The sequence below is a fragment of the Hypanus sabinus genome, chromosome 14, assembly GCF_030144855.1.
Source record: "Hypanus sabinus isolate sHypSab1 chromosome 14, sHypSab1.hap1, whole genome shotgun sequence".
Taxonomy (NCBI): Eukaryota; Metazoa; Chordata; class Chondrichthyes; order Myliobatiformes; family Dasyatidae; genus Hypanus; species Hypanus sabinus.
In genome coordinates, this window is record NC_082719.1 from 15482648 (window position 1) to 15509550 (window position 26903).

Sequence of the window (26903 nt, forward strand, 5' to 3'; positions counted from 1 at the left end):
GGTTTAAAGGAGGTTCACAAAGATGATTCTGGGAATGAAAGCTTTATCATATGAAGAGTGTTTGATGGCTTTGAACCTGCACTGACTGGAATTCAGAAGAATGAAATCTATAAAATGCTGAAATGCCTCAATAGAGTGGATCTGGAGAAGCTGTTTGCCAAAACCTGAGGATACAGACTCAGAATAGAGGGGTGGCCTTTTAGAATGGAGATGGAGAGAAATTTCTTTAGCCGGAGAGTGATGAATCTGTGAAATTCATTGTTGTAGGCAGATGTGGATGCCAAGTTATTGGATATATTTAAGGCACAGGTTCTTGTTAAGCCAGGGCATGAAGGAATATACCCCGAGGCAGAACATCTCTAAAGGCAGGAGATTGAGTCTGTTAGTGAATGGTTGGGACCTGGAGAGTAACTTAAAACAGAAGGAACAAGGAATAAAAGTGCATACTTCACTTTCAGTGAAGTCACAGTTTTTCAAGAGTGGCGAGGAAGGTGTTTGGCATGTTGGCTTTCTTCAGAAAGGGCACTGAGTACAGGAGCTGGACTGTTAAGTTGCAGTTGTACAATATGTTGATTAGACTGCAGCTGGACTACTGTGTACAGTTTTAATCACCTTGTTATTGGAAAGACATAATACTTCTTGCTCCCCGTGTAGATGAGAGTGGGGCTGTAGAAAGGATGAGCAACCTAACTGTGGCACTGTATTTCAGGGAGCGATTCATGAGGGGGGAGAGAAATGTAGTGGTAATTGGGGATAGTATAGTCTGGGGAATAGACAGAGTTCTCTGTCGTGAGGATACATTATACCAAAGGCTTTGTTGTCTGCCTGGTGCCTGGGAGTGGAACACCTTATCTGACCCGCAAAGGAATTTGCAGTGGGAGGGGAAGATCCAATTATCGTGGTCCATGTGGGTACCAACGGCATAGGTAGAATGAGGAAAGAGGCTCTGCTGAGGGAATTTGAGCAGCAAAGGACTAAATTAAAAAGCAGAACCAAAAAGGTGGTAATCTCTGGATTATGATCAGAGCCACATGCACATTGGCACAGGGTGAAGAAGATTAGGTAGCTAAATATGTGGCTCAAGGATTGGTGTGGGAGAAATGGCTTTGGATTCATAAGAAATTGGCAGCAGTATTGGGGAAGGAGGGAGCTGCTCCATTGGGATGGGGTCCACCTGAACTGTGATGGGGCCTGGATCCTGGTGAATGACATAACTAGGGTTGTGGATAAGGCTTTAAACTAAATAGCATGGGGGTGGGTTCAACAGAGTGGAGAAGTGTGGACAAAGTTAAAAAGAGAAAAGTAAGGGTGGAGTGCAGAAAAGTCAAGTGCATAAGAGACAAAGATTACCAGATTTTAGAGCTACAGTGAGTGTAAGGACACTTTATCTGAATGCCTGTAGTATTTGTAACAAACAAAAACAAATCTACAGATGCAGGAAATCCGAGCAACACACACAAAATGCTGGAGGAACTCAGCAAGACAGGTAGCATCTATGGAAAAAAAAATTCAACTGACGTTTTAGGCCAAAACCCTTCAGCTGAACTGGAGAAAAAAAGCTGAGGAGTAGAGTTGAAAGGTGGGGGAGGGGAGAACCACCAGGTGATCGGTGAAACCTGGAGGGGGCAGGATGAAGCAAAGAGCTGGGTTGATTGGTGAAAGACAGAAGGCCATGGAAGAGGAATAAAGGGTGGGAGGAGCACCAGAGGGAGGCAATGGGCAGGCAAGGCGATAAGATGAGAGAGGGGATGGGAAATGGTGAAGGAGGTGGGAGGGGTCATTACTGGAAGTTTGAGAAATCGATGTTCATGCCATCAGTTGGAGGCTACCCTGTTGTTCCTCCATCCTAAGAGTGGCCTCATCACAACAGTGAAGGAGGCCATGGAGAATGGGAATGGGAAGTGGAATTCAAATGGGTGGCCACTGGGAGATCTCGGTTTTTCTGACAGATGGAGTGCAGATGTTCGTGGAAGTGGTCTCCAAGCTACGTCTAGTCTCACCAATGTCACAACCACCAGGAGAAAGGCAGTTAGAGCAGAGCTCTGCTGCGGCCATTCCCCTCAAAAGCAAATATACTGCTTTGGATACTTTTGTGGGGCTGACCTCCTGGGAGAACGCCATGGGACCGGGTTACAGGCACTGAGCGTGGGTCCGTGGTGCAGAAGGGAAAGAGAGAGAAGGGATCATTAGTGATAGGGGACTCAATAGTGAGGGGAACAGACAGGAGATTCTGTGGATGTGAACGGGACACCCGAATGCCCGGATCAAGGATGTCTCAGATCACATCCACAACATTTTGGAGAGGGAAGGGGACAGCCAGATGTCTTGGAACATATTGGTACCAACGACGTAGGAAGGAAAAGCAAAGAGGTTCTGAAAAGAGAATTTAGAGAGCTAGGTAGAAAGCTGAGAAGCAGGACCTCCAGGGTAGTAATTTCTGGATCGCTGCCTGTGCCACGCACCAGTGAGAGTAGAAACAAGATGATCTGGCAGATAACTGCATGGCTGAGAAGCTGGTGCAGGGACAGGGCTTCAGGTTCTTGGATCATTGGGATCTCTTCTGGGGGAGGTATGGCCTGTACAGAAGTGACAAAAATATGTATGGCCTGTACAAAAATATTTTCGTGGGCAGGGTTGGGAACCAGAGTGAAGGGACTCAGGAAAAGATAGATGGCAAAAAAGTAAAGATAGCATGCGGTCAGACTGTCAGGAAGGGCAGCCAGCTGATGGGACGAGGTTGTAGCCAACAGGCTCAGTATCAAATCATTAGGGATGCAGAGCCAGAAAGGACAGCAAATACATTACTCAAGGTGTTGTATCTAAATGTGTGTAGTTTATGAAATTAGGTGGATGATCTTGCTGCACTATTACAGATTGCCAGGAATGACACTGTGGCCATCACTGAATCGTGGCTGAAGGATGTTTGTAGTTGGGAGCAGAATGTCCAAGGTTACACATTATACCAGAGGGACAGGAAGGTAGGCAGAGGGGGTGGTGTGGCTTTACTAGTAAAGAATGGCATCAAATCTGTAGAAAGATGTGACACAGAATCGGAAGATATTGAATCCTTGTGGGTTGAGTTGAGAAACTGAAAGGGTAAAAGGACGTTGATGGCAGTTATTACAGGCCTCCCAACAGGGAGGTGGAGCACAAGTTACAACAGGAAATAGAAAAGGCGAGTCAAAAAGGCAAAGTTATGGTAGTCATGGGAGATTTTAACATGCAGGTCGATTGGGAAAATCAGGTTCATAATGGATCTCAAGAGAGTGGGTTTGTTGAATGCCTAAAAGATAGCTTTTTAGAGCAGTTTGTCGTTGAGCCTACCAGGGGATTAGCTATACTGGATTGGGTGTTATGTAATGTAGCAGAGGCGATTAGGGAACTTAAGGTAAAAGAACCCTTAGGACACAATGATGATTGTGTAAAACTTGAAATCTGATAGGGAGAAAGTAAAGTCTGATGTAGCAGTATTTCAGTGGAGTAAGGAAATTACAATGGGATGAGAGAGGAGTTGGCCAAAGTAATTTGCAAGGAGCTGCTGGCAGGGATGTCAGCAGAGCAGCAATGACGTGTGTTTCAGGGAAAAATGAGGAAGGTGCAGGATATGTGTATTCCAAGAATGAAGAAATACTCAAATGGTTAAATAGTCAACTGTGGCTGACAAGCGAAGTCAAGGCGATTGTAAAAGCAAAAGAAAGTGCACACAACAAAGCAAAAATTAGTGGGAAGATAGGAAAGTTTTATAAAAACCTACAGAGAACAACTAAAAGAATTATTAGAAGTAAAAAGATGAAATATGAAAGCATGCTGGTAAATAATATCAAAGTGGATAGTAAAAGTTTTTTCAAAGTATGTTAAAAATAAAAGAGAAATGAGAGTGGATATAGGACTGCTGGAAAATGTGGCAGGAGAAATAATAACAGGGGACCAGAAAATGGCTGATGGACTAAAAATGAGTATTTTGTGTCAGTCTTCACTGTGGAAGACACTGGCAGTATGCCTGATGTAGTGCGTGAAGGAACAGAAGTGGGTGCAGTTACTGTTACAAAAAAAAAGGTGCTCAAAAAGGTGCTCACCCGGACCAGAAGAACTGCACCCTAGGGTTTCGAAAGAGGTAACCTTAGAGATTATGGTGGCATTAGAAATTATCTTTCAAACATCATTGGACTCTGGCGTAGTGCCACAGGACTGGAAAATTGCAAATGTGACTCCACTCTTTAAGAAAGGAGGAAGGCAGCAGTAAGGAAGTTATAGAACAGTTCACCTGACCTCAGCGGTTAGGAAGATGTTGGAGTCAATTGTTAAGGATGAGGTGATGGAGTACTTGGTAACACAGGACAAGTTTGTACAAAGTCAGCATGGTTTCCTTCAGGGAAAATCCTGCCTGATGAACCTGTTGGAATTCTTTGAGGAGATTACAAGTAAGATAAAGGGGATGCAGTGATGTTGCATATTTGTACTTCCAGAAGCCCTTTGACAAGGTGTCACACATGAGGCTACTTACCAAGTTAAGAGCCCATGAAAGTTATATGAAAGTTACTAACATGGTTAGAGCATTGGCTGATTGGTAGAAGGCAGAGAGTGGGAATAAAAAGACCTTTATCTGGTTGGCTGCCAGTGACTAATGGTCTTTTTATACTGTATGTAAGTGATTTAGAAGATGGAATAGATGGCTTTGTTGCCAAGTTTGCAGATGATACAAAGATTGGTGGAGGTGCAGGTAGTATTGAGGAAACAGGTAGGATGCAGAAGAACTTAAACAGATTCGGAGAATGGGTAAGAAAGTGGCAAATGAAATACAACGTTGGAAAATACATTATCATGCACTTTGGTGGTAGAAATAAATTTGCAGACTATTTTCTAAACAGGGAGAAAATACAGGAATCTGAGATGCAGAGGGGCTTGCGAGTCCTTGTGCAGAACACCCTGAAGGTTAACTTGCATGCTGAGTTGGTGGTGATGAAGGCAAATCCCATGTTAGCATTCATTTCAAGCGATCTAGAATACAAGAGCAAGGATGTGATGCAGAGGCTGTATACGGCACTGGTGAGGCCTCACCTTGAGTATGGTGAACAGTTTTGGACCTCTCATCTTAGAAAAGGTGTGCTGGCATTGGAGGGTCCAGAGGAGGTTCACAAAGATGATTCCAGAGATGAAAGGGTTATCATACGAGGAATGTTTGATGGCTCACTGGAATTCAGGATGAAAGGGAATAACATTGAAACCTTTCGAATGTTCAAAGGCTAAGACAGAGTAGATGTAGAAAGACATCTTGTTTAGGACAAGAGGGCACAGACTCAGGATAGAGAGGTGCCCTTTCAAAACAGAGATGTGGAGAATTTTTTTTAGCCGAAGGGTGGTGAATTTGTGGAATTTATTGCCACAGAACATTGTGGGCCGAAGGGCCTGTACCGTGCTGTACTACTCTATGTTCTATGCAGCTGTGGCAGCCAGGTCATGGGTGTATTTAAGGTAGAGATTGATAAGTTCTTGATTGGATATGGCAGCAAAGGTTATGGGAAGAAGGCCGGGAACTGGGGTTGAAGAGGAGATAGAAAAAAAGATCAGACATGATTGAATGGCAGAGCAGACTTAATGGGCCAGAAGGCCTAATTCTGCTCCTGTGTCTTATGGTCTTATATACAAGAGGCCACACCTGGAGCACCAAACACAGTAAATGCCCCGAACAGACTCACAGGTGAAGTGTTGTCCCACCTGGAAGGACTGTTTAGGGCCCTGAATGGTAGTGAGGGAGTAGGTATAGGTGCAGGTGTAGCACTTGCTCTGCTTGCAATGATAAATTCCAGGAAGGGAAATCAGTGGAGAGGGACAAATAGATGAGAGAGTTGTATAGGGAGTGATCCCTGCAGAAAGCAAAAAGTGGGAAGGAAAGACATAACAAGGTCAGTGAACTTGTGACAAAAATCAGTATAAAGGGGTATGATTTACTGGCCATTACTGGAACGTGGTTGCAGGGTGGAAAGGATTGAGAATTAAATATCCAAGGATATCCAGTAATTCGGAAGGATAGGCAGGAAGGTAAGGGAAGTGAGGTAGTGCTCTTAATTAAGGATGAGATAGTGAGAGATGATATAAGATCTAAGGAACAGAATGTTTAACCATCTGGATCAAGATTAGGAATAGCAAAGGGGGAAAAAAATCACTGGTGGCAGTTGTCTATATGCCACCAAATAATGACATTACAGAGGCCCAGGCAACAATCTGAGAAATATCTGAGGCCTGTAAGAATGGAACAGAAATTATCATGGGGGACTTTAATCACATAGATTGAATGAATCAAGATGGTCACCACAGTCTTGACGAGGACTTCATAGAATGCATATGTGTTAGCTTTCTTGAACAGCATGTTACTGAAACTACAAGGGAACATGCTATCATAGATTGGTTCTGTGCAACGAGACAGGTAAAATTAGTGATCTTGGAGTTAGGGATCATCTTGGAAAGAGTGATCACAATATGACTGAGTTTCTCATATAAATGTAAGGTGCAATAATTTGATCTAAACAATGGAGATTGCAACAGGATGAGTGATGAGTTGGATAGGGTGGACTAGGAACACAGGCTATATGGTGGGACAGTTGAGGAACAGTGGAAGAATTATTTCAAAGAGATTTTTATGATGCTCAACAAAAATATATTCTAGTTAAAAGCAAGGACAGTAAGAGCCAGCCTCAGATATCTAAGGAAACAAAGGAAGGCATCAAACTAAAAGCTCATGCATATAATGTCACCAACAGTAGTGGGAACCTAGAAGATTGGGAAAACTTTAAAAAGCAACAAAGAACCACTAAGCGGGCAATAAAGAAAGGGAAGCTAGATTATGAAAATAAAATTACACAAGATATTTTTACCAGGATGTTGCCTGGATTGGAGAACAAATCATATGAAGCAAGGTTAGCAGAGCTGGGACTTTTCTCTTTGGAGCGTAGAAGAATGAGAGGGGACTTGATAGAGGTCTACAAGATTATGAGAGGCATAGATAGGGTGGATAGTCAGTACGTGTTTCCCAGGGCACCAATAGCAAACACCAGAGGGCATATGTACAAAATTAAGTGAGGGAAGTTTATGGGAGACATTGGGGTAAGTTTTTTACACAGAGGGTTGTGAGTGCCTGGAATGACTTGCCAGGGATGGTGGTGGAGGCTAAAACATTAGGGGCATTTAAGAGCCTCTTGGACAAGCACGTGAATGAAAGAAAAATGGAGGGTTATGGAGTAGTGTGGGTTTAGTACTTTTTTTTAAGGATTATATGGGTCGGCACAACATGGAGGGCTGAAGGGCCTGTACTGTGGCGTAGTGTTCTATGTTCTATATTACAACAGATAGTAAAAGTTTATGTAATGATATAAAGCAGAAAAGGGTGGCTAAAGTGAACACAGGTCCTTTGGAGGACAAGAAGGGAGAATTGATATTGGATAATGAGGAAATGTCTGAAGCTTTGATTTTGTATTGGTCTTCACAGTGCAGGACACATCTAACATGCTGAAGAGAGATGATACGGATCTGGTGAGAGGTGAAGGCCTTAATTTTTTATTGCTGGTGGTGGGAGGGGTGGTGAATTGTTGCTTTGTTGCGGCTTACGCTTAGGATGGGGAATTGGAGGAGGGCTTTGGAGTTCTAACACTTAACTCTCATTCATTCTTTGGGGCATTCTTCTGTTTTCTTGGATAGTTGCGAAGAAATTAATTTTAAGATGTATATTGTATACATTTCTCCGACATTAAATGTTCCTTTGAAACCTTTGATACAATAGCTATCACTAAAGAGGTAGTGCTGAGCAAACTTGTGGGCCTGAAGAAAGAAAAGTTCCCTGGTTCTGATGGAATGCACCCCAGGGTACTGAAAGAAATGGCATAAGTTATAGTCGAGGCTTTGGTGATGATTTTCTAAAATTGTCTGGACTCTGGGCAGGTCTCAGCAGATTGGAAGATGGCGAATGTCACACTACTGTCCAAAAAGGGATGTAGGCAAAAGGCAGGTAGCTACAGGCCAGTTAGTTTAACATCTGTAGTTAGGAAAATGCTTGAAGCTATTATTAAAGAAGAAATAGTAATGCATCTGGAAAGAAATGGATCCGTCAGGCAGACGCAGTGTGGATTCAGCAAAGGCAGGTCCTGTTTGAGAAACTTACTGGAGTTCTTTGAGGATATAATGAGAGCAGTGGATGGAGGGGAACAGATGGACATTATTGACTTGGGATTTCCAGAAGGCATTTGATAAGGTGCCACATAAAAGACTTATCCATAAGATAAGGATGCATAGTGTTAGGGGTGATGTATTAGCATGGATAGAGCTTTGGTTAACCAGTAGAAAGCAGAGAGTTGGGATACTTGGGTGTTACTCTGGTTGGCAATCAGTGGTGTAGGGGGTCCGCAACTGTTCACAATGTACATTAATGATCTGGAAGAGGAACCGAGTGTAGTGTATCTAAGTTTGCTGATGATACTAAATTGAGTGGATAAATAAATTGTACAGAAGATATGGAGAGTCTGCAGAGAGATATAGATAGGTTAAGTGAGTGGGCAAGCCTGGCAGATGGAGTACAATGCTAGTAAGTGCGAAGTCATCCACTTTGGAAGGAAAAATGAAAGAGCAGGTTATTATTTAAATGGTAAAAAAAGATTGCAGCATGCTGCTGTGCAGAGAGAATTAGAAGTGCTTGTGCACGAATCACAAAAGGTTGGTTTGCAGGTGCAGTAGGAATGTTTGCCTTCATTGTTAGGGGGATTGAATTTATGAGCAGGGAGGTTGTGCTGCAATTATACAAGGTACTGGTGAAGCCACACCTGGAGTACTGTGTGCAGTTCTGGTCTCCTTACTTGAGGAAGGAGGCAGTGCAGAGGGGGTTCCCAGGGTCAATTCCAGAGATGAGGGGTTAGACTATGAGGAGGGATTGAGTCACCTGGGACTGTACTTGCTAGAATTCTGAAGACTGAGAGGAGATCTTATAGAAACATATAAAATTATGAAAGGGAAAGATAAGATAGAGGCACTGTTGTTTCCACTGATAGGTGAGACTAGAACTAGGGGACATAGCCTCAAGATACGGAGGAATAAATTTAGGACAGAGATGATGAGGAGGAACTGCTTTTCCCAAAGAATGGTGAATCCGTGGAATTCTCTGCCCAATGAAACAGTGGAGGCTACCTCAGTAAATATAATTAAGATAAGGTTGGATAGATTTTTGCATAGTAGGGGAATTTAGGGTGACCTTATTGAATGGTGGGGCAGGCTCGATGGGCCAGATGGCCTACTCTTGTCCTACTTCTTATGTTCTTATATTTTTAAACTGGAAAGAGTACACTAGACATTTATGATCTTGCTTCTAGGACTTGAGGGCTCAAGTTGTAGGAAGAGGTTCAAGACTGAGGGAGACCTTATAGAAAGGTAAAAAAATCCTGAGGGATATATAGATAGGGCGAACACACATAGAGAAGGGGAACTAAAAACTAGTGGGGGTAGATTTATGGTACAACGGCAATTACTTTACACAGAGGGTGATGAATAAATGGAACAAGCTGTCAGAGAAAGTGGTGGAGATGATAACAATAACAGTAAAAAGACAGCTAGAGGGATAGGACCAAACGCTGGCAAATTGGATTAGCTTGGTGGGCACCCTGGTTGGGACAGCACTTGGGCAAAATATTAGCTTGGTGGGCTGGTTGGCACAGACACTGGGACCAAAGTGGCTGATTCCAAGCTGCATTACTCTGTGACTCCTAGCTTGATACAATCCAAGATCAGAGTTCACTAGCAAATTGAACAGGTACATGTGAAAACAAAGTCTGGAGTTAAACAAAGAGTGGTTGTAGATGGGTTATATTCTGCATGGAGGTCAGTGAACAGTGGTGTGCCTCAGGGATCTGTTCTGGGACCCCTTCTCTTAGTGATTTTTATAAATGACCTGGATGAGGAAGTGGAGTAAGTTCGCTGATGACACAAAGGTTGGGGGTGTTGTGGATAGTGTGGAGGGCTGTCAGAGGTTACAGCGGGACATTGATAAGATTCAAAACTGGGCTGAGAAGTGGCAGATGAGTTCAACCCAGATAAGTGTGAGGTGGTTCATTTTGGTAGGTCAAATATGATGAGAGAATATAGTATTCATAGTAAGACTCATGGCAGTGTGGAGGATCAGAGGGATCTTGGGGTCCAAGTCCATAGGACACTCAAAGCAGCTGCACAGGTTGACTCTGTGGTTAAGAAGGCGTATGGTGCTTTAGCCTTCATCAATTGTGGAATTGAGTTTAGGAGCCGAGAGGTAATGTTGTAGCTATATAGGACCCTGGTCAGACCCCACTTGGAGTACTTGGCTCAATTCTGGTCACCTTACTACAGGAAGGATGTGGAAACTATAGAAAGGGTGCTGAGGAGGTTTACAAGGATGTTGTCTGGACTGGGAAGCATGCCTTATGAGAACAGGTTGAATAAACTCAGCCTTTTTTCCTTGGAGTGACAGAGGATGAGAGGTAACCTGATAGAGGTGTATAAGATGATGAGATGCATTGATTGTGTCAGAGGCTTTTTCCCAGGGCTGAAATGGCCAGCACGAGAGGGCACAGTTTAAGCTGCTTGGAAGTAGGCACAGGGGAGATATCAGGGGTAAGTTTTTTTACACAGAGAGTGGTAAGTGCATGGAATGGGCTGCTGGCGATGGTGCTGGAGGTGGATATGATGGGTTCTTTTAAGAGTGTTACGTCCGTAGCCCCCTCCTTTGTGAGAATCGCCAGATCACTGTTGGGTTGAGTCAAAAGGGGGCCCAAGACATGAGGGGGAGACGTGCAGGATGTCACGTTTCTCCCCCCCCATAGCGATGTAAAGCTACGGGACATGGCCATTGTCTCTTGGAGACAGATTTGTGGATTGAGATGCTCTGCTACGTGAATGCCCTCGGGCAAAGTGGGCTGGTTGAGGGAGAGATTGCATCACCCCCAACCTGATTGACATCTACGACCCTGCGAGTCAGAATAAAAGAGGGGCTGTAGGAACAACCCCTCAGACGCACCAGAAGAAACGTTAAGCGACCACGTAACAGCAGACGGTCATCGGAAACCAAGCCACGTGCGTTCAATTCTGTGGCTGGAATTGGTGGCTGAAACCACGGAAAACGGCTTTTTAGCTAACAACGGGGAAACCCGCTCCCCTGACTCAACGGATTGGCATCATAAAAGACTTGGGCAAGTTTAAACGCCTCCCTCTCTTAAACCCAAAACACTGCAGCCTGAACGAGCTAATGACTTTTATATTTCCATCGGACAATACATTATCCCCTAGACAACGATAGAGTTACGTTTTATTGGTTATGATCATACCTGCGCTTTAGATTTAGTATTGATGACGTATATTATCTGTATGTTTGCATTAATCTTATTTTTGTGCCCCTTTATCAATAAATATTTTTAAAAATAGTACCATCAGACTTCAACGGACCTCTCTATCTTTGCTGGTAAGTGATCCAGTTACGGGAATTCGTAACAAGAGACTCCTGGATAGGTACATGGAGCTTAGAGGGCTTTGGGTAACTCTAGGTAATTTCTAAGGTAAGGTCATGTTCGGCACAGTTTTGTGGGCCGAAGGGACTGTATTGTGTTGTTGGTTTTCTATGTTTCTATGCTTTTAAATTAGAGCGATGGGTAGAGCAAAAAATAGAGATGGATATTCTGAGTGGCAGTGAGTATAAAGAATGGCATAGAAACAGTATGTGCTTTCTTGTCTTGTCACCTGTGTGGCAAGTGTTGGATGCTCTTTTGACAGGTTTTCAAGACCAACTTGGGATTTGATATGGGGTTGTGATGTGAGGTGGTGGGAAGGGATAACTAATATTTAAGGACAGGGAGAAAATGGAGACAGTACAATTGTGGTTCACTCAGAGGTTTGCAAGAAGCCTTTAGCACTTTTGCATAAAGTATTTGAACAAGCTGAGGTTGGAAACATCAGCACATCAATGGGAAGGTGAAATATGTTCAGTATGAGAGGCCGACTCTACAAAGAATAAAGGTAAATATTTTACATGCTTTATTTTCTTCCCTAAGTGGTACTGTAGAAGGAAGCAGAGGAGTCTGAGAATTTCTAACTATAGTAGTCCAAGAACAATACTGCCCAAATTCTTCTGCAATGCTCAAAAATGAGGCAATGAATGGCACCATTCTAAACCTTCCTCACAAAAGAAAAGCCTTACTTATTTACAGCAATGCAAGGGATCAAGGGATATGGGGAGAGGGAAGGAACGGGGTACTGATTGTGTATGATCAGCCATGATCACAGTGAATGACAGAGCTGGCTCGAAGGGCCTAATAGCCTACTCCTGCACCTACTGTCTATTGCCTATAATGCAGATAGGGAGGCCATTCAGCTCATCGGATCCATGAAGGTTTCTAGCAGGACAGTTCCATCAGTCTTTTTGCTTTTCTCTGCACGCCTGCAACATGCTCTCTCGGGTATGCCTAGAAACCCCCTCCTTCATTCTTTTGCTGCTGATTTTACACTAGGGATAATTTTAAACAGTCAACTATGAGGAGAGAATTAGAAAATCACATCAGTAATGTGCACAAAAATCAGAGTTATTCACATCACACTGAGGTTCCAGATTGAAGGGAATGGTAGCTACTTTTTTTAAATGACGGACATTTTTGATTTTTAATTGCAAAGTGCTGAAGAGAAAATATATTGGAACAGAACTTTTAGTCACTTAGACTCCACAGCTGAAGGATGTTACAGAAGATCAAGCTGTTGAGAAAAGCTTTTAAACAGAAATAGCATGCATCAGTAGGATTTGAGAATGACCTTCTTGGCTCATCAAATATTTTTAACCTGTCTTTCTAATGATTAACTGAATTATTCAGATTAAGGACAGCATATGATTAGTTTCTATTTTTGAGCTGATTCAGCATGACTGGACTACAAGTGACCTCACTGATCTAAGGGTGCAGAGTATAAATTCAAGAAGGCTTTTGATTCTGAGTGTGATTCTGTATGAGCATTTGACAAGGACAAGATTGTGAATAGTTTATGATATTCAAATGAAAGATTACAACTGAATAACAGCTTGAATAGGATGCTCAGGTGAGACTCTGTCAGTCAAATTACATTGCAGTAAATCAATGCCTGTAGGAGAGAACAGGAAAACAGTGAAAGTATTGATGTAATGGTCTCATGGTTTCTGAAATGATTATTGCCTTTTTAATGCAGTTGCTGTCAGGATTGCCCAGGAAACTGGCCCAGGATTTATTTCATGATAACTGAATTCTAATTCATCTCCAAATGAAAAGACACCACAAGCAAGAAAATTCAGTTCAAGAGAGATAAAATGACATCATTTGTAAAATGATTAAAACTGCACATTAGAATCAATTTGAGGGTTTGTTAGCATATAGATAAATAGCAAAGGAATTCTACTGCTAAAGTTACCTCTTCCTCTTGCTCCGGATCTGAATCTGACTCCTTTCCATCCAAAGTTGACAAGAAGCAAAAAAAAAGAGAAGAGGAAAGCATGGAATAATCAGAGCTTTGCAGCAGAACAGAAATAAAGTGTTACAGCTCATCAGCATATTCCAGAGAAGCACTGCACAGCATTAAGGAGAGACAGCTCCACAGCATGAGAAGTTATTCCAGAGGACCATTGCACAGCACAAAAGCAAGCATCTGTATTAATCTCAGAAAGGAATACAGAAAGATTAAATCTGTTCTATATGGATGAAAGTAATGTTAGAGAAAATGAATTGTTTAGTATAAAAGCCTAGACTGTTCTCAAGAATGAAAGTGGAGAAATAGATCAGGCAACCCAGAAGGAATTAAAACACCTCATCAATAGTTAGTGTCAATGATCAAACCTGATTATGTCAAGGTTTTGCTTTCTGATTACCATAGAGTTATTTACAGTTCATATGCATTTTTGGAGATGGTGTATTTTAATTCTTTGCACAAAACCAAGATACAGTGCCTATAAAAGGTATTCACTCCCTTTGGAAGTTTTCATGTTTATTGGCTTATAACATTGAATCACAATGGACTTAATTTGGCTTATTTTGACACTGATTAGCAGAAAAAGACTCTTTTGTGTCAAAGTGAAAACAGGTCTCTACAAAGTGAACTAAATTAATTGCAGTTATTAAACAAAAATTATTTAATTGAATAAGTATTCATCCCCTTCAAGTTAGTATTTAGTAGATGCACCTTTGGCAGCAACTACAGCCTTGAGTCTGTGTGAATAGGTCTCTATCAACTTTGCACATCTGGATACTGCAATTTTTCCCCATTCTTCTTCAGAGAACTGCTCAAGCTCTGTCAGTTTGTAAGGGGATCGTGAGTGAACAGCCCTTTTCAAGTCCAGCCACAAATTCTCAATTGGACTGTGGTCTGGACTTTGACTTGGCCACTCCAGGACATTATGCTTTATGCTTGGGGTGATTGTCTTGCTGGAAAACAAATCTTCTCCCAAATCACAGGTTCTTTGAAAGACTGCATTAGGGTTTTCTCTGGATTTCCATGTAAATTGGTGCATTAATTTGACTCTCTACTTTCACAAGCCTTCCAGGGCCTGCTGCAGTAAAGCATTCCCACAGCATGATGCAGCCACCAACATGCTTCATGATAGGGATGGGGTGTTTTTGATGATGTGCAGTGTTTGAACACAGCATTTAGTCTGATGGCCTAAAAGCTTAATTTTGGTTTCAGCCAACTATAGAATCTTTTCCAGCTGACTTCAGAGTCTCTCACACATCTCCTAAGATTTCACGTGAGTTGTTTACCAATACAGGCTTTCTTGTTGCCAGTCTCCCATAAAGCTGTGACTGGTGAGACACCCAGGCAATAGTTGTATGCGTAGTCTCTTCCATCTCAGCAACTGAAGCTTGTAACTCCTCCAGAGTTCAGTTTCTTAGTGGGTTCCCTACTATTTTTTATCCATTTCTTGATGATTGACTGAAATGTACGCAAAGGGATATTCAATGACTTGGATATTTAATTGTATCCATCTCCTGACTTGCACTTTTCAATAAGCTTTTTGTGGAGTTGCTTGGAATGTTCTTTTGTCTTCATGGTGTTTTTTTTTTGCCAGGATACTAACTCACCAGCAGTTGGATCTTCCAGTTAAAGGTGTATTTTTACTACAATCCATTGAAACACCTTGACTGCACACTAGTCTCCAAAATCAGATCTCCATTTAACTAATTATGTGACTTCTGAAACCAACTGGCTGCACCAGTGATGATTTGGCATAGTCACTATATGTTTGTTCTCTCAGGTGAATACAATGGAGAAACATAAAATACCTGTCAAATGATACTTCAATATTTGCTCACCCAATTTACTATCATGGGCAACTTATCAGAATTCAAAGTTCAAAGTAAATTTATTGTCAAAGTACATATATGTCATCATATACGCCCTGAAATTAATTTTCTTGTGGGCATACTCAATAAATCCAAAATAGAATAAAAGACTGTACCAACTTTGGAGTTCAACAAATTCAACAAGAGTCAACAAACTATGTAAATACAGAAAGAAAGAAATAATAATGATAAAAATATATTGAGAACATGTGATGAAGAGTCCATAGGTTATGGGAACATTTCTATGAGTGAAATTATCCCCTTTTGTTGAAGAGCCTGATGGTTGAGGGGTAGTAATTATTGCTGAACTAGGTAGTGCGAGTCATGAGGTTTCTTGATGGTAACAGCAAGTGCACAGCACATCCTGGCTGTAGGAGGTCCTTGATGATGGATGCTACTTTCCTGCCACAACATTTCATTTAGATGTGCTCAATGGTGTGTGTGTTGGGGGGGGGGGGGGTGGCGGTGGATTTGCTTTACACATGATGTAGTGTGTATTTTTTGTTGGATTTTCAAAGAGACTATTTCATGAGACAATGCTCGAAGATTTTGGAAATTATGTTCATCAAGGCTCTATACCTCTATATTTCAATTAGTCAGGTGGTTATAATTTTCACCTTTACCTTGATAATTTGCGTCAGCAAAAGAATTTGTCCCATTTAAACTAATTCTACATCAATACGTTCATTTAAGGTGAGTAGATCTACTTTAAGCACAAAGAGTCAGGTTAAAAGTCTGCCTTCTTTGCACCCATTGTTGGTACAGGAAGAGCAAACACATTAAGGAAGTTGTGTTGTTTAAAAGGGAACAAAGAGAACACAACAGAAAATGTCTGCAGTATTGTGATACATGCCAGGATCACATGTAGTCCTTGACTCTCCCAGAATCAGATTTCAGAGTCCTGCCATTTTACAACGGGGATTAATTCAGCAGAAAATGCAAAGGAAACAAGGGGTAGAAGATGAAATTTAGGAGGATTAGATAAGGAAGAAATTTATGTCGATATGGCTACTATCCTTGTAGAGAAAAAAAATCTCTATCTTCCAACTTAGAGCGAAATATATACCACAAGGAATAAGATGAAATTTAGCTACTGAAGGCTGGCATGCAAATTCTGTTGATCTAAATTAGAGAAAGCAATGGAAGTTACAAACAGTGCTGTACCATGTGAAAGGGAAAAGTCATGACAATCAAAGACACCTACAAAGCCCTTAGGATTCCAGTGCTGCGTTGAAACAAGTTTATTGACTTTATCATGTCAATAAAGAACATTCATTTTTGAAATCATATTCCTTACAGGAATAAGACATCCAAGCATTTCATATGTCAGTTGCCCATAATGACACTAGCAGATCAAAATTCAGTCTTTGATACTTTGTTCCAAAAATATTACATTTCTATTAGCTCAAGCTAGTTATAACTGCAGAATTTAGATAACAAAAACTAGTTTTTTTTGTCATGTGGAATATCAGACATAGAAACATAGAAAACTTATAGTACAATACAGGCCCTTCGGCCCACAAAGTTGTGCCGAACATGTCCCTACCTTAGAAATGACTAGACTTACCTATAGCCCTCTATTTTACTAAGCTCCATGTACCTATCTTAAAGCCTCATACAGGACTCTATCTTATCTGCCTCCACCACCGTTGCCAGCAGCCCATTCCATGCACTCACCACTGTCTGAGTAAAAAACTTACCCCTGATGTCTCCTCTGTACCTGCTCCCCAGCACCTTAAACCTCTGTCCTCTTGTGGCAACCATTTCAGCCCTGCGAAAAAGCCTCTGACTATCCACATGATCAATGCCTCACAACCATGGGACTGAAGTCTTTAACAGTAGATAATGTGGAAACATCAATAATGAATTTAGACTCTAGCTTGCTAGTGGGGGATGTAGACTTAGTGTGTCCAATGGTTTTATAAGACATTATAAGGCATAGGAGTAGAATTATGCTATTTCACCCATTGTGTCTGTTCTGCTATTTCATCATGGCTGATCCATTTTCCCTTACAGCCCCAATCCGTTGCCTTCTCCCCATATCCCTTCCTGCCGTGACCAACCAAAAATCTATCAAATATACATATACACAAAGACTTGGCCTCCACAGCTGCCTGTGGCAACAAATTTCACAGATTCGTCACTCTCTGGCTAAAGAAACTCTTCCTCATCTCCGGTCTAAAAGGACACCTGTCTATTCTGAGACTGTGTCCTCTGGTCTTAGATTCTCCCACCACAGGAAACATCTTCTCCACACCCACTCTATCAAAACTCTTCACGATTCAATAGGTTATGATAAGGTCACTCTGCATTCTTCTGAATTGCAGTGAATACAGGCTCAGGATACTGCACCTGAATGTGGCCAAAACCAGGGAGTTGGTGATCGATTTTAGGAAGAAGACGGGTCCTGTATACATTCTGGGAGAAGTTATTGCAGTGGTGAAGGAGTACAAATACTTGGGTGTTCACCTCAACAACAGACTTGACTGGAAAACCAACACCAAGGCTGGTTACAAGGAGGGGATGAGCAGACTCTGTTTTCTAAGGAAGCTGAGATTCTACAACGTGTGCAGGAGGATGTTGGAGATCTTTTACCAGTCCATTGTAACAAGTGAAGCCTTCTTTGTGGCTTTATGTTGGGGGAGAAACATCACTGCTGGTGATGCAAAAAGACAAATAAACTCATCAAAAAGGATAGATCTGTCCTTGGCTACAACCAGACTCTTGAGTTGGTGGTGGAAATGAGATAACTAAACAAACTGTAATCCCAGGTACCTGAGCAGAGAGATTCGTAGGGAAAACTTAGAGGAGACCCAGTGAGGGAACAGCCTGATGTTTCTGGGGGTAGCAATATATCAAGGAACTCCAGAAAGTGAAAGTTCCTGAAGGCTTAGTGGGACAGTGTGTCACTACAGAGAGAGGGTATTTATGCTAAAGCCATACTCGACACCAGGTCGCAGGTCATGTTGTTGTACCATTTGTTCTACAACCGCTATCTGATATATTTACCATTGACGCCACTCAGTGCACTGGAGATCTGGGGGCTCAGTGCTGATGATTATCCATATATAGAAACATAGAAAACCTACAGTATAATACAGGCCTTTCTGCCCACAAAGAAATTACCTTAGAAATTACTAGGCTTACCCATAGCCCTCTATTTTACTAAGCTCCATGTACCTATCCAAAAGTCTCTTAAAAGACCCTATCATATCTGCCTCCACCACCGTTGCTGGCAGTCATTCTACGCACTCACAAACAACGGTTATTTGTCAGTGAAGTTGGAGTTTTTGGAGGCCGATGTGGGAGTGTCTGAGGACATTGATACACGAGTCCTGGTTTGTCTGGACCCCGTTCACAAGGGTGGCATTTCATTTCAATTGCAGATACGATAGGGTCTTTTAAGAGACACCTGGACAGCTCAGAAAAATAGAGGGTGTTATAGGTAACCCTAGGTAATCTCGAAGGTAAGGACATGTTCGGCTCAGCTTTGTGGGCTGAAGGGCCTGTATTGTGCTGTCAGCTTTCTATGTTTCTATGGTGGGGATCTCGGGGGCCTGCAAGGAGAAGGCTGGTGAGAGCTTTCTGGGGACACTGTCCATGCACCCCACATTTCGAGCTGCTTTTCAGAAAGTGCGTGGCTGCATTGGGCTGGATACCAACTTTAGACAAGGGACTGCGTGGTTCACACAAGCGAAGCCAATGGTGGTATGACCCGGGGAAGTAGCGAGAGTGATGGAGACTCCCAAATTTCCCGGAGTGCCTGAGGGTGAGGCCCTCTTAGTAGACCTCCAGAAGACCATGGGGGGAGTCGGGATTTCCTGCTGAGGTATTGGTGAGGTTGTACAGGTGAGCAGGATGGCAGTGACTGTCAGGAATACTATGAAGAGGGAGGTCAATTTCAAGTGGGGGATGCCCCTGGTGCACCTGTTCCCAGTGACAGTAATGTCCAGTGTCCCTGTGAGACAAACCAGGGAAAAACTATTGTAGAAAGGGGGAAAGTTAACTGCTGGGTCATTCGTCTTTGGAAACTCCCCAATTCATGCGGTTTGGAAGAGCAGGCTGGTAGAGATGATGTTGAAACTGAAAGGTGTCTTTTCCACTGACGAGTTTGATGTGGGTTGTTCCAAGAGCACTTGCCACACTACCCGGTGAGCAAGGACATCCTGTTTAGAGAGAGTTCACAGAGACTGGCCCCTGCAGAGGTGGAAGACTTGCGGAGGCAGTTGAGTAAGTTGAAGGAAGCTGGGACCATCACCGAGTCCCAAAGCCCCTATGCATCCCCAATAACAGTGGCCTGAAAGAAGAATGAGAAGGTACAGATGTGTGTGGACTACAGAACTTTGAACAGGTGCACTCAGAATTGAAGACACGCTGGCCTGTCTGAGTGGTGTGAAGTGGTTCAGAGTGCTGGACTTGAGGAGTGGATATTACCAGATCCCCATGAGTGAGGCTGACAAAAGAAAAGACGGCATTTATATGACCCCTGGAATTCTTGCAACCTCTCAGCAGGTCAAGGAGAAGATGGTGGGGGGCATGAACTTGCTTGAGGTGTTGGTGTATCTGGATGACCTCATAGAGTTTGGATCCACCTTGGAGGAACATGAAGCGAGGCTAATGAAGGTGTTGGGCCACCTGAAAACTGAAAAGTTAAAATTTTCCCTGGACAAGTGCCAGTTCTGGAAAATGTCTGTTAGCCATGTTGGGCACATAGTCTCAAGGTATGGAGTAGCTACAGATCCAGCTAAGATAGAGGCGGTGACCACTTGGCCAAGACCCCAGATGGTGAGCACACTGCGCTCATTCCTTGGCTTCTGTGGTTACTATCAGAGGTTTATGAAAGGCTATGCAAAAGTAAGTCACCCATTGAATCAGCTTCTGTGTGGTTACCTTCCCTTGGGGAAGAAAGGGAGGGGGAGAAAAGGACAGGAGGGTGGAGAGTATCTTAGCCTTTGGAGCCCTTTGGACTGAGGTGGGATGCAAAATGTGAGGAGGCCTTTCAGTCGCTGAAGGAGTTGCTGAGGCACCAGTGTTGGTTTTTGCGGACCCCCGATTACCATATGTACTGCTCACGGATGCCAGCCGAGAGGGTTTAGGGAGCATCCTGTATCAGCATCAGGGCACTGTGTTCATATCCATTGTGTTTGCTAGCCGGAGTCTGTCGCCCTCCGAGAAAAACTATCCCACGTTGGAACTTCTGGCATTAAAATGTGTGGTGGCGGATAAGCTGAGTGACTACCTCTTCGGGGCCAAGTTTGACGGGAGGATGGACAACTCCCTAAATTATATACTGACATGGCAAAACTGGATGTCACAGGCCATCGGTGGTTGGTGGCATTGTCTGCCTATGATTTCAGCCTGAAGTACTGGCCAGGAAGCGGAACGTTGATGCAGATGCTTTGCCCTGACAACTGCACGAGGGATTGGTCAGGGACGAGCAGTGGGAGAGCGTTCCTGCCCTGGGGGTGAAGGCCATGTGTCAGTTTACCATCACCATAAGGGCAGAGGGAAAGGAGGGGCAAAATCAAGTGGTGGATCAATTGAGAGCTTTTGATGATGCCATCCCCCAAGTTTACTGTAACTTGACGGCTCTGAAGACAAATCAGCTGCCGGAATTGAGGTTCAGGGAAGTGGCAGCTGCTCAGCGAGATGATCCGGGCATTCGTACCACTTGGTCAGTGGTTGAAAAGGGAGACATGGCTCAAGCAGAGAGACTCAAACACACATCGGTACCTCCATTACTGAGACAAATGGCCTCAGTTGGAATTGCGGAACCAGATCTTATACAGGGTCACATCACCCCCGGACTGACCTCAGCATTGCCAGCTAGTTCTGCCTGAGGAGTATCGGAGGGCATTGAAGTCACTTCATGATGATTCTGGACATTGGGGGTGGAAAAGACCAATGGATTGCTCAGAGACCGGTTTTACTGGCCCCAGATGAAGTCAGAAGTTGAAGAATACTGCAAGTCATGCATTTGACGCAGAAGACACTGCCTACGCTGGCAGCTCCCTTGTCCCCCCTGCAGAGTATGGGGCCTCTGAACCTGGTGTGTATGGATTTCCTGTCCGTAGAACCCGATGCCAGCAACACGGTGAATGTCTTAGTCATCATGGACCACTACACCAGATATGGTCAGGCTTTTCTTGCCAAGGACCAGAGGGCACCCATAGTGGCCAAAGTGTTTTGGGGAGAATTATTTCATTTATTATGGCCTTCCTTAGCAGATACATAGTGATCAGGGATGTGATTTCGAGAGCAGACTCATCCATGAGTTACTGGGCATGCTTGGGGTCGAGCAGTTGAGGACCACACCCTATCACCCGCAGAGCGATCCCAGCCAGAGAGGTTTAATCGAACCTTGCTAGACATGCTTGGGATCCTTGGGATCATCAAGAAGAGCAGGTGGAGTCAACACATTCGGCATTTGGTTCACTGTTACAACTGTACTTAAAATGAAGTTACTGGGTACTCACATTATTATCTGATGTTTGGGTATGAGGCGAGGTTGCCCATTGACCTTTGTTTTCTGACTGACGAGGGAGACTTATCTGAAGTATGAGTCCGACACGAGAAGAGAGTTGAAAAGGGCTTATGAATTAGCTGGGCTCGCAGCTACCAAGCAGAATCAAGGAAATAAGAAGAGGTATGATCAAAAGGTGAGTTTCTCCCAACTCCTGCCAGGAGACCGGGTCCTCATAAGGAATTTGAGGCAACCTGGGATGCATAAGTTGGCTGACCGCTGGGCAGCTAAGCCCTACATGGTGGAGAGTCAGGTGCCAAATGTATCAATTTTATGGGTGAAACCAGAGGATGGGAATGGGCCTGTCAAGATTCTCTATTGGAACCACCTGATGCCCCTGGGAAAAGAGGTGCAAGTAGACCCAGAGCCCGACTGGGAGCCTACACCTAGTAAAAGGACTTTGCAGAAAAGTGGGGTGGCTGCAGGACCAACAGCAGGAGGTTAGGCCAGCCCCCACCCCTGAGAGGGATACTGATTTGGAGGATGAGGACCTGGATGTGTGGTATATGTTGCCTTTTGCTAACTCCCCATTAATCGAGGAAGAGACTCTTGGCCCTTCTCCCACTGAGTCAGGTGAAGTGGGGGGACAGCTTGGGTTGCAGCGGGACTCTGCAAGGGATGAAGTGGGGCTTGGCCACGGGACAGAGGGGTCCGAGTTGTAGGTGGGCACGAGTGATAGACCGGGAGAGACCTTGCCACGTAGACTGGAAGTCTCCCCAGTAGTGAGATGAGGGGGTACGGAGGTCTCAGAGAATTAGGAGACCATCAGATAGGCTGGCCTACATAGCACCAGGGGAACACAGTGTAACCTCTACTGTGTTGGGGAACTATGTCACTGCCTTTTTCACCTGGATTGGGCTTTGTGTTTTGCAGGATGGGCTGGCGGATTAGCTCAATGTCATGAAGACCTGACTAAATTTGGTGGGGGGAGAATGTAATGCACTGTAAGGATTCACTGCTAATGTAATGGCCTCTCTATAAGGTTTCACTGGTAAGATAATGGTTACTCTGTACAGCCATGTTTCGGTTATGACTGGACATAACGGGGCTTTGGAATGTGTGCCATCCAATGAGAGGCGTGTTGTTTCTTTCTTGTGGGTGTGGGAGCAAGGATTTTGCAGTCTCTTGTCGGCGAGAGATGAGGGGAGAAGACGCGAATGGAAAGAGTTGGTGGACTGCCGGATGGAGCGGACTTGGAGCGAGGGTCTGACGATCAGCAGCACTCGAAGGAAGTCGATGGGGAACGAATGGACAATTGCATGAGCTCCAACATACACTTATGACTGTTTCATTAAAATGGGCCCCTTGTCTTTTTATTTTCCTTACTAACCATGTAGTCAGATTAAGATTTATAAAGTTCATTTGTTTAATTGCATACGGTGTACTGTCTGATATTTAGACGTTCGGATTTGTAACCGGGAAACACATCACACAGCATCCACACAAACGAGATTTCTCAGTTTGGCTGGGCCAGAGGCAGTCTTACCCTAGACAAACGTACGCTTGCCGAACCTCAGGGTTACAAAGACTAATGTGCCAAAAGCTTTCTTTATGACCCTAGTATCTGTCATGCAATTTTCAATGAATTATGAACCTGTATCCCCAGATCCCTTTGTCCTTCAGCACTCCTCAGTGCACTGTGTAAGACCTTTCCTGGCTGATCCTACTGAAGGGCCACACCTCACATTAGTTTGCATTCAATTCCATCTGCCATGTTTCAGCACATTTTTCCAGCTGGTCTAGATCCCATGCTGAAAGCTTTGATAGTCTTTCTCACTGTTCACTACACCCCCAATCTTGGTGTCAATTGCAAATTTAACCATATTAATATAGATGACAAACAACAATGGACCCAGGACTGATCCTCGAGGGGCCGAATGGTCTATTTCTGCACCTATTGTCTATTGTCTACTCCACTCACAGGTCTCCAGTCATCTACTACCAATCTCTGGCTTCTCCTACAAAACTAATGTCTAATCCAATTTCCTACCTCCTTGACCAACTTCACACGTGGAACCTTGTCAAATGCCTTGCTAAAGTCCATGTAGACTGCCTTGCCTTTATCATTTTTCTTACCCATGACCTATCATGCACAAACCCATGCTGACTATCCCTAATCAGTTTATGTCTATCCAAATACTCATATATCCAGTCCCTTAAAACACTTTCTGATAACTTTCCCACTATTAAAATAGCCTATAATTACCTGGCTCGTTTTTCAAATCTTTCTTAAACTGCAGAACAACATTAGGTTTTCTCCAGTACCTCACCTGTCACTAAGGATGATTTAAATAGCTTTGCTAGTGCCCTTGCAATTTCTGCAATTCCTCCCAAACAGTCCGAGGAAATACCTCGTCAGGCCCTTGGAATTTATCCACCCTAATTTGTCTCAAGACAGCAAACACCTCTTCCTCTGAAATCTGTACAGGGTCCATGAAATTGATGTTGCTTTGCCTCACTTCTATAGGCTCAGTGTCCATCTCTTCAGTAAATACAAATGCAAAAAATTGACTTAAGATCTCCCCCATCTCCTTTCTGTGTTATGAACATTAGACCATTCAATCATACATAGATTTTTGTGGAGGGTGAGGAAAAGGTTTCTTTACCTTGCTGTACAGGGGTAGTGTAATATTTAGGTTGCAAATAGCATGTTGCACAAGACCTCTTGTAGATTTTGGTTCTCTTATGAAGGATAAACGTCCACATGGTTCTTGAGTTGTGTCTCGTACCTGTTAATACATAGTCCAGAATATGAGCTTGGTTTATACATGAAGAAAACAATTAGAAGCCATTATGAAACACAGAAAACCTACAGCACAATTCAGGCCCTTCGGCCCACAAAGCTGTGCCGAACATGTCCCTACCTTAGAAATTACTAGGCTTACCTATAGCCCTCTATACTTCTAAGCTCCATGTACCTGTCTTGAAGTCTCTTAAAAGACCCTATTGTATTTGCCTCCACCACCGTTGCCGACAGCCCATTCCACGTATTCACCACTCTCTGAGTAAAAAACTTACCCCTGACATCTCCTCTGTACCTACTCTCCAGCACCTTAAACCTGTGTCCTCTTGTGGCAACCATTTCAGCCCTGGGAAAAAGCCTCTGACTATCCACACGATCAATGCCTCTCATCATCTTATACACCTCTATCAGGTCACCTTTCATTTTCCGTCGCTTCAAGGAGAAAAGGCCGAGTTCACTCAACCTATCTCATAAGGCATACTCTCCAATCCAGGCAACATCCTTGTAAATCTCTTCTGCACCCTTTCTAAGGCTTCCACATCCTTTACGTAGTGAGGCGACCAGAACTGAGCACAGTACTCCAATTGGGGTCTGACCACGGTTCTATATAGCTGCAACATTACCTCCCGACTCCTAAATTCAGTTCCATGATTGATGAAGGCCGATATACTGTATGCCTTCTTAACCACAGAGTCAACCTGCGCAGCAGTTTTGAGCATCCTAAGGATTCAGACCCCAAGATCCCTCTGATCCTCCACACTGCCAAGAGTCTTACCATTAATACTATATTCTGCTTGAAAGATGAGAGAATGAAACTAGTGAATCATGGACACTTTTTCTTGACGTCTATTTATGGTCATTTATTACCACATAACAGGGTGACTTAACAACTTGTAATTCTTCAGTTTATGTGGGATGGTGGAGATTAAGACCTATTGAAACTACAGAACCTTTGAAATACGCATACGTAATGTCCAGCGATATTATCTACAGAAACTTCAGAAAGATTTTAATAAAGTAGTTGAAAATATATCTTAATGTACTATATTCTCTTAATACAAATAACAAGTTACTATACCTTGACGAACAGTGCAAGTCTATTTTCTTTAAATGCATAGAAACTGAATAGGTGATGCTGTCCACTCTTTGTAAGGGGTACAAGGTTGCCAAAACAATCAGCGTAAATTGGCTTGCCTTCCAAAACCTAGTGAAACAGTGACAAGTAAGGTGAAATTAAAATAAATAAAAAGTTATTCATGGCTCCATTAGTAAAGTATTTCCAACAAATTAGTGTTATTTCCCACAAAGAGGAAGTGGAATACAAAAATGAAAAGGAAGAACAGAAAAGCAAGGGAAGTGCAAAATAATCTGGTTGCCTTAATCTAACATTCTCCAACAAAAATAAATACAATAGAAATTTGAAGACAATTTAACTTTATACTTCTTAAATTAAACCACACCATGTGTTTGATCTTGCAAAATTATTCTTTTGAGCACAGCTTCCTTTTACTTCGCTGCAGTTCAGGAAACAGTGACAATCTGCACACAGAGTCTTACACGCATTAATGCAACCTCCTTCTCTGGCAAACTTGGCAAGATCACGCACTTTGCCAATTTTTGATTTCACCATTATTATTCGAATGAACTGGCTACTCATTAAAACTCTTCGGTCTTTGTTCTGATACCTCGACATCCCTGCTCCTTGCAACCTCTGTGAAATTTTCCTGCTGTTCCAATGTTTTGTCCACCTTGTCATCTGTCATGCAGAAACATCTCAATCGTGCCTCAATTGGATCAAGTGATTTGGCAAAAACTACAAATTTGGCCATGTATGGTACACAAATAATCTCTCTGTACACTTGTGTGGCGAAGTTCACAGATTCTTGGATCTGCCGACAGTCTATGAGCCAGAACCTGAATACAAACAGAACAAAACAGACATTTCAATCAGGGTTTACCAACTGTCTGCTATCTGTTCAAGCAACAGTGTAAAATAGAGCATTCTATTACATCGGAGTAAATGATTATGATTAGGATATTGACAGTCCTGAGCACCTTTCAGTTAGAGAACTGTACTTCAGCTTTCATATTTGGTCACTGTCAACATTCCTTTTTATCCTTACCTTATTAAATATGACAGTCCTTTTTGAACTTAGCCTCAGCAGCTTTTGAGGGAAAGAATTTGATTACCACTGTTTCCATATACCATACCAAGAAGGATTTCTTACGATTTCATGCTCTCTTGTTCTGGACCATCTTACAGGAAGTAAGTGTTTCTCTTAATCCATGC

At 43.1% G+C, this 26903-nt stretch overlaps 1 protein-coding gene across 2 annotated transcripts in view; it reads right to left on the bottom strand.

Moving 5' to 3' along the window:
• ank2b (ankyrin 2b, neuronal) overlaps positions 1–26903 on the bottom strand; it is an 801710-nt gene that overhangs the window by 87218 nt on the left and 687589 nt on the right. For both annotated transcript variants that reach the window (XM_059988791.1, XM_059988792.1), the window contains exons 32-35: positions 26299–26527; positions 25692–25817; positions 24477–24599; positions 13426–13458 (exon numbers count right to left, since the gene is read on the bottom strand). In XM_059988791.1, the coding sequence (XP_059844774.1) occupies positions 13426–13458; positions 24477–24599; positions 25692–25817; positions 26299–26527 (511 nt within the window). The remainder of the gene's footprint in view (positions 1–13425; positions 13459–24476; positions 24600–25691; positions 25818–26298; positions 26528–26903) is intronic.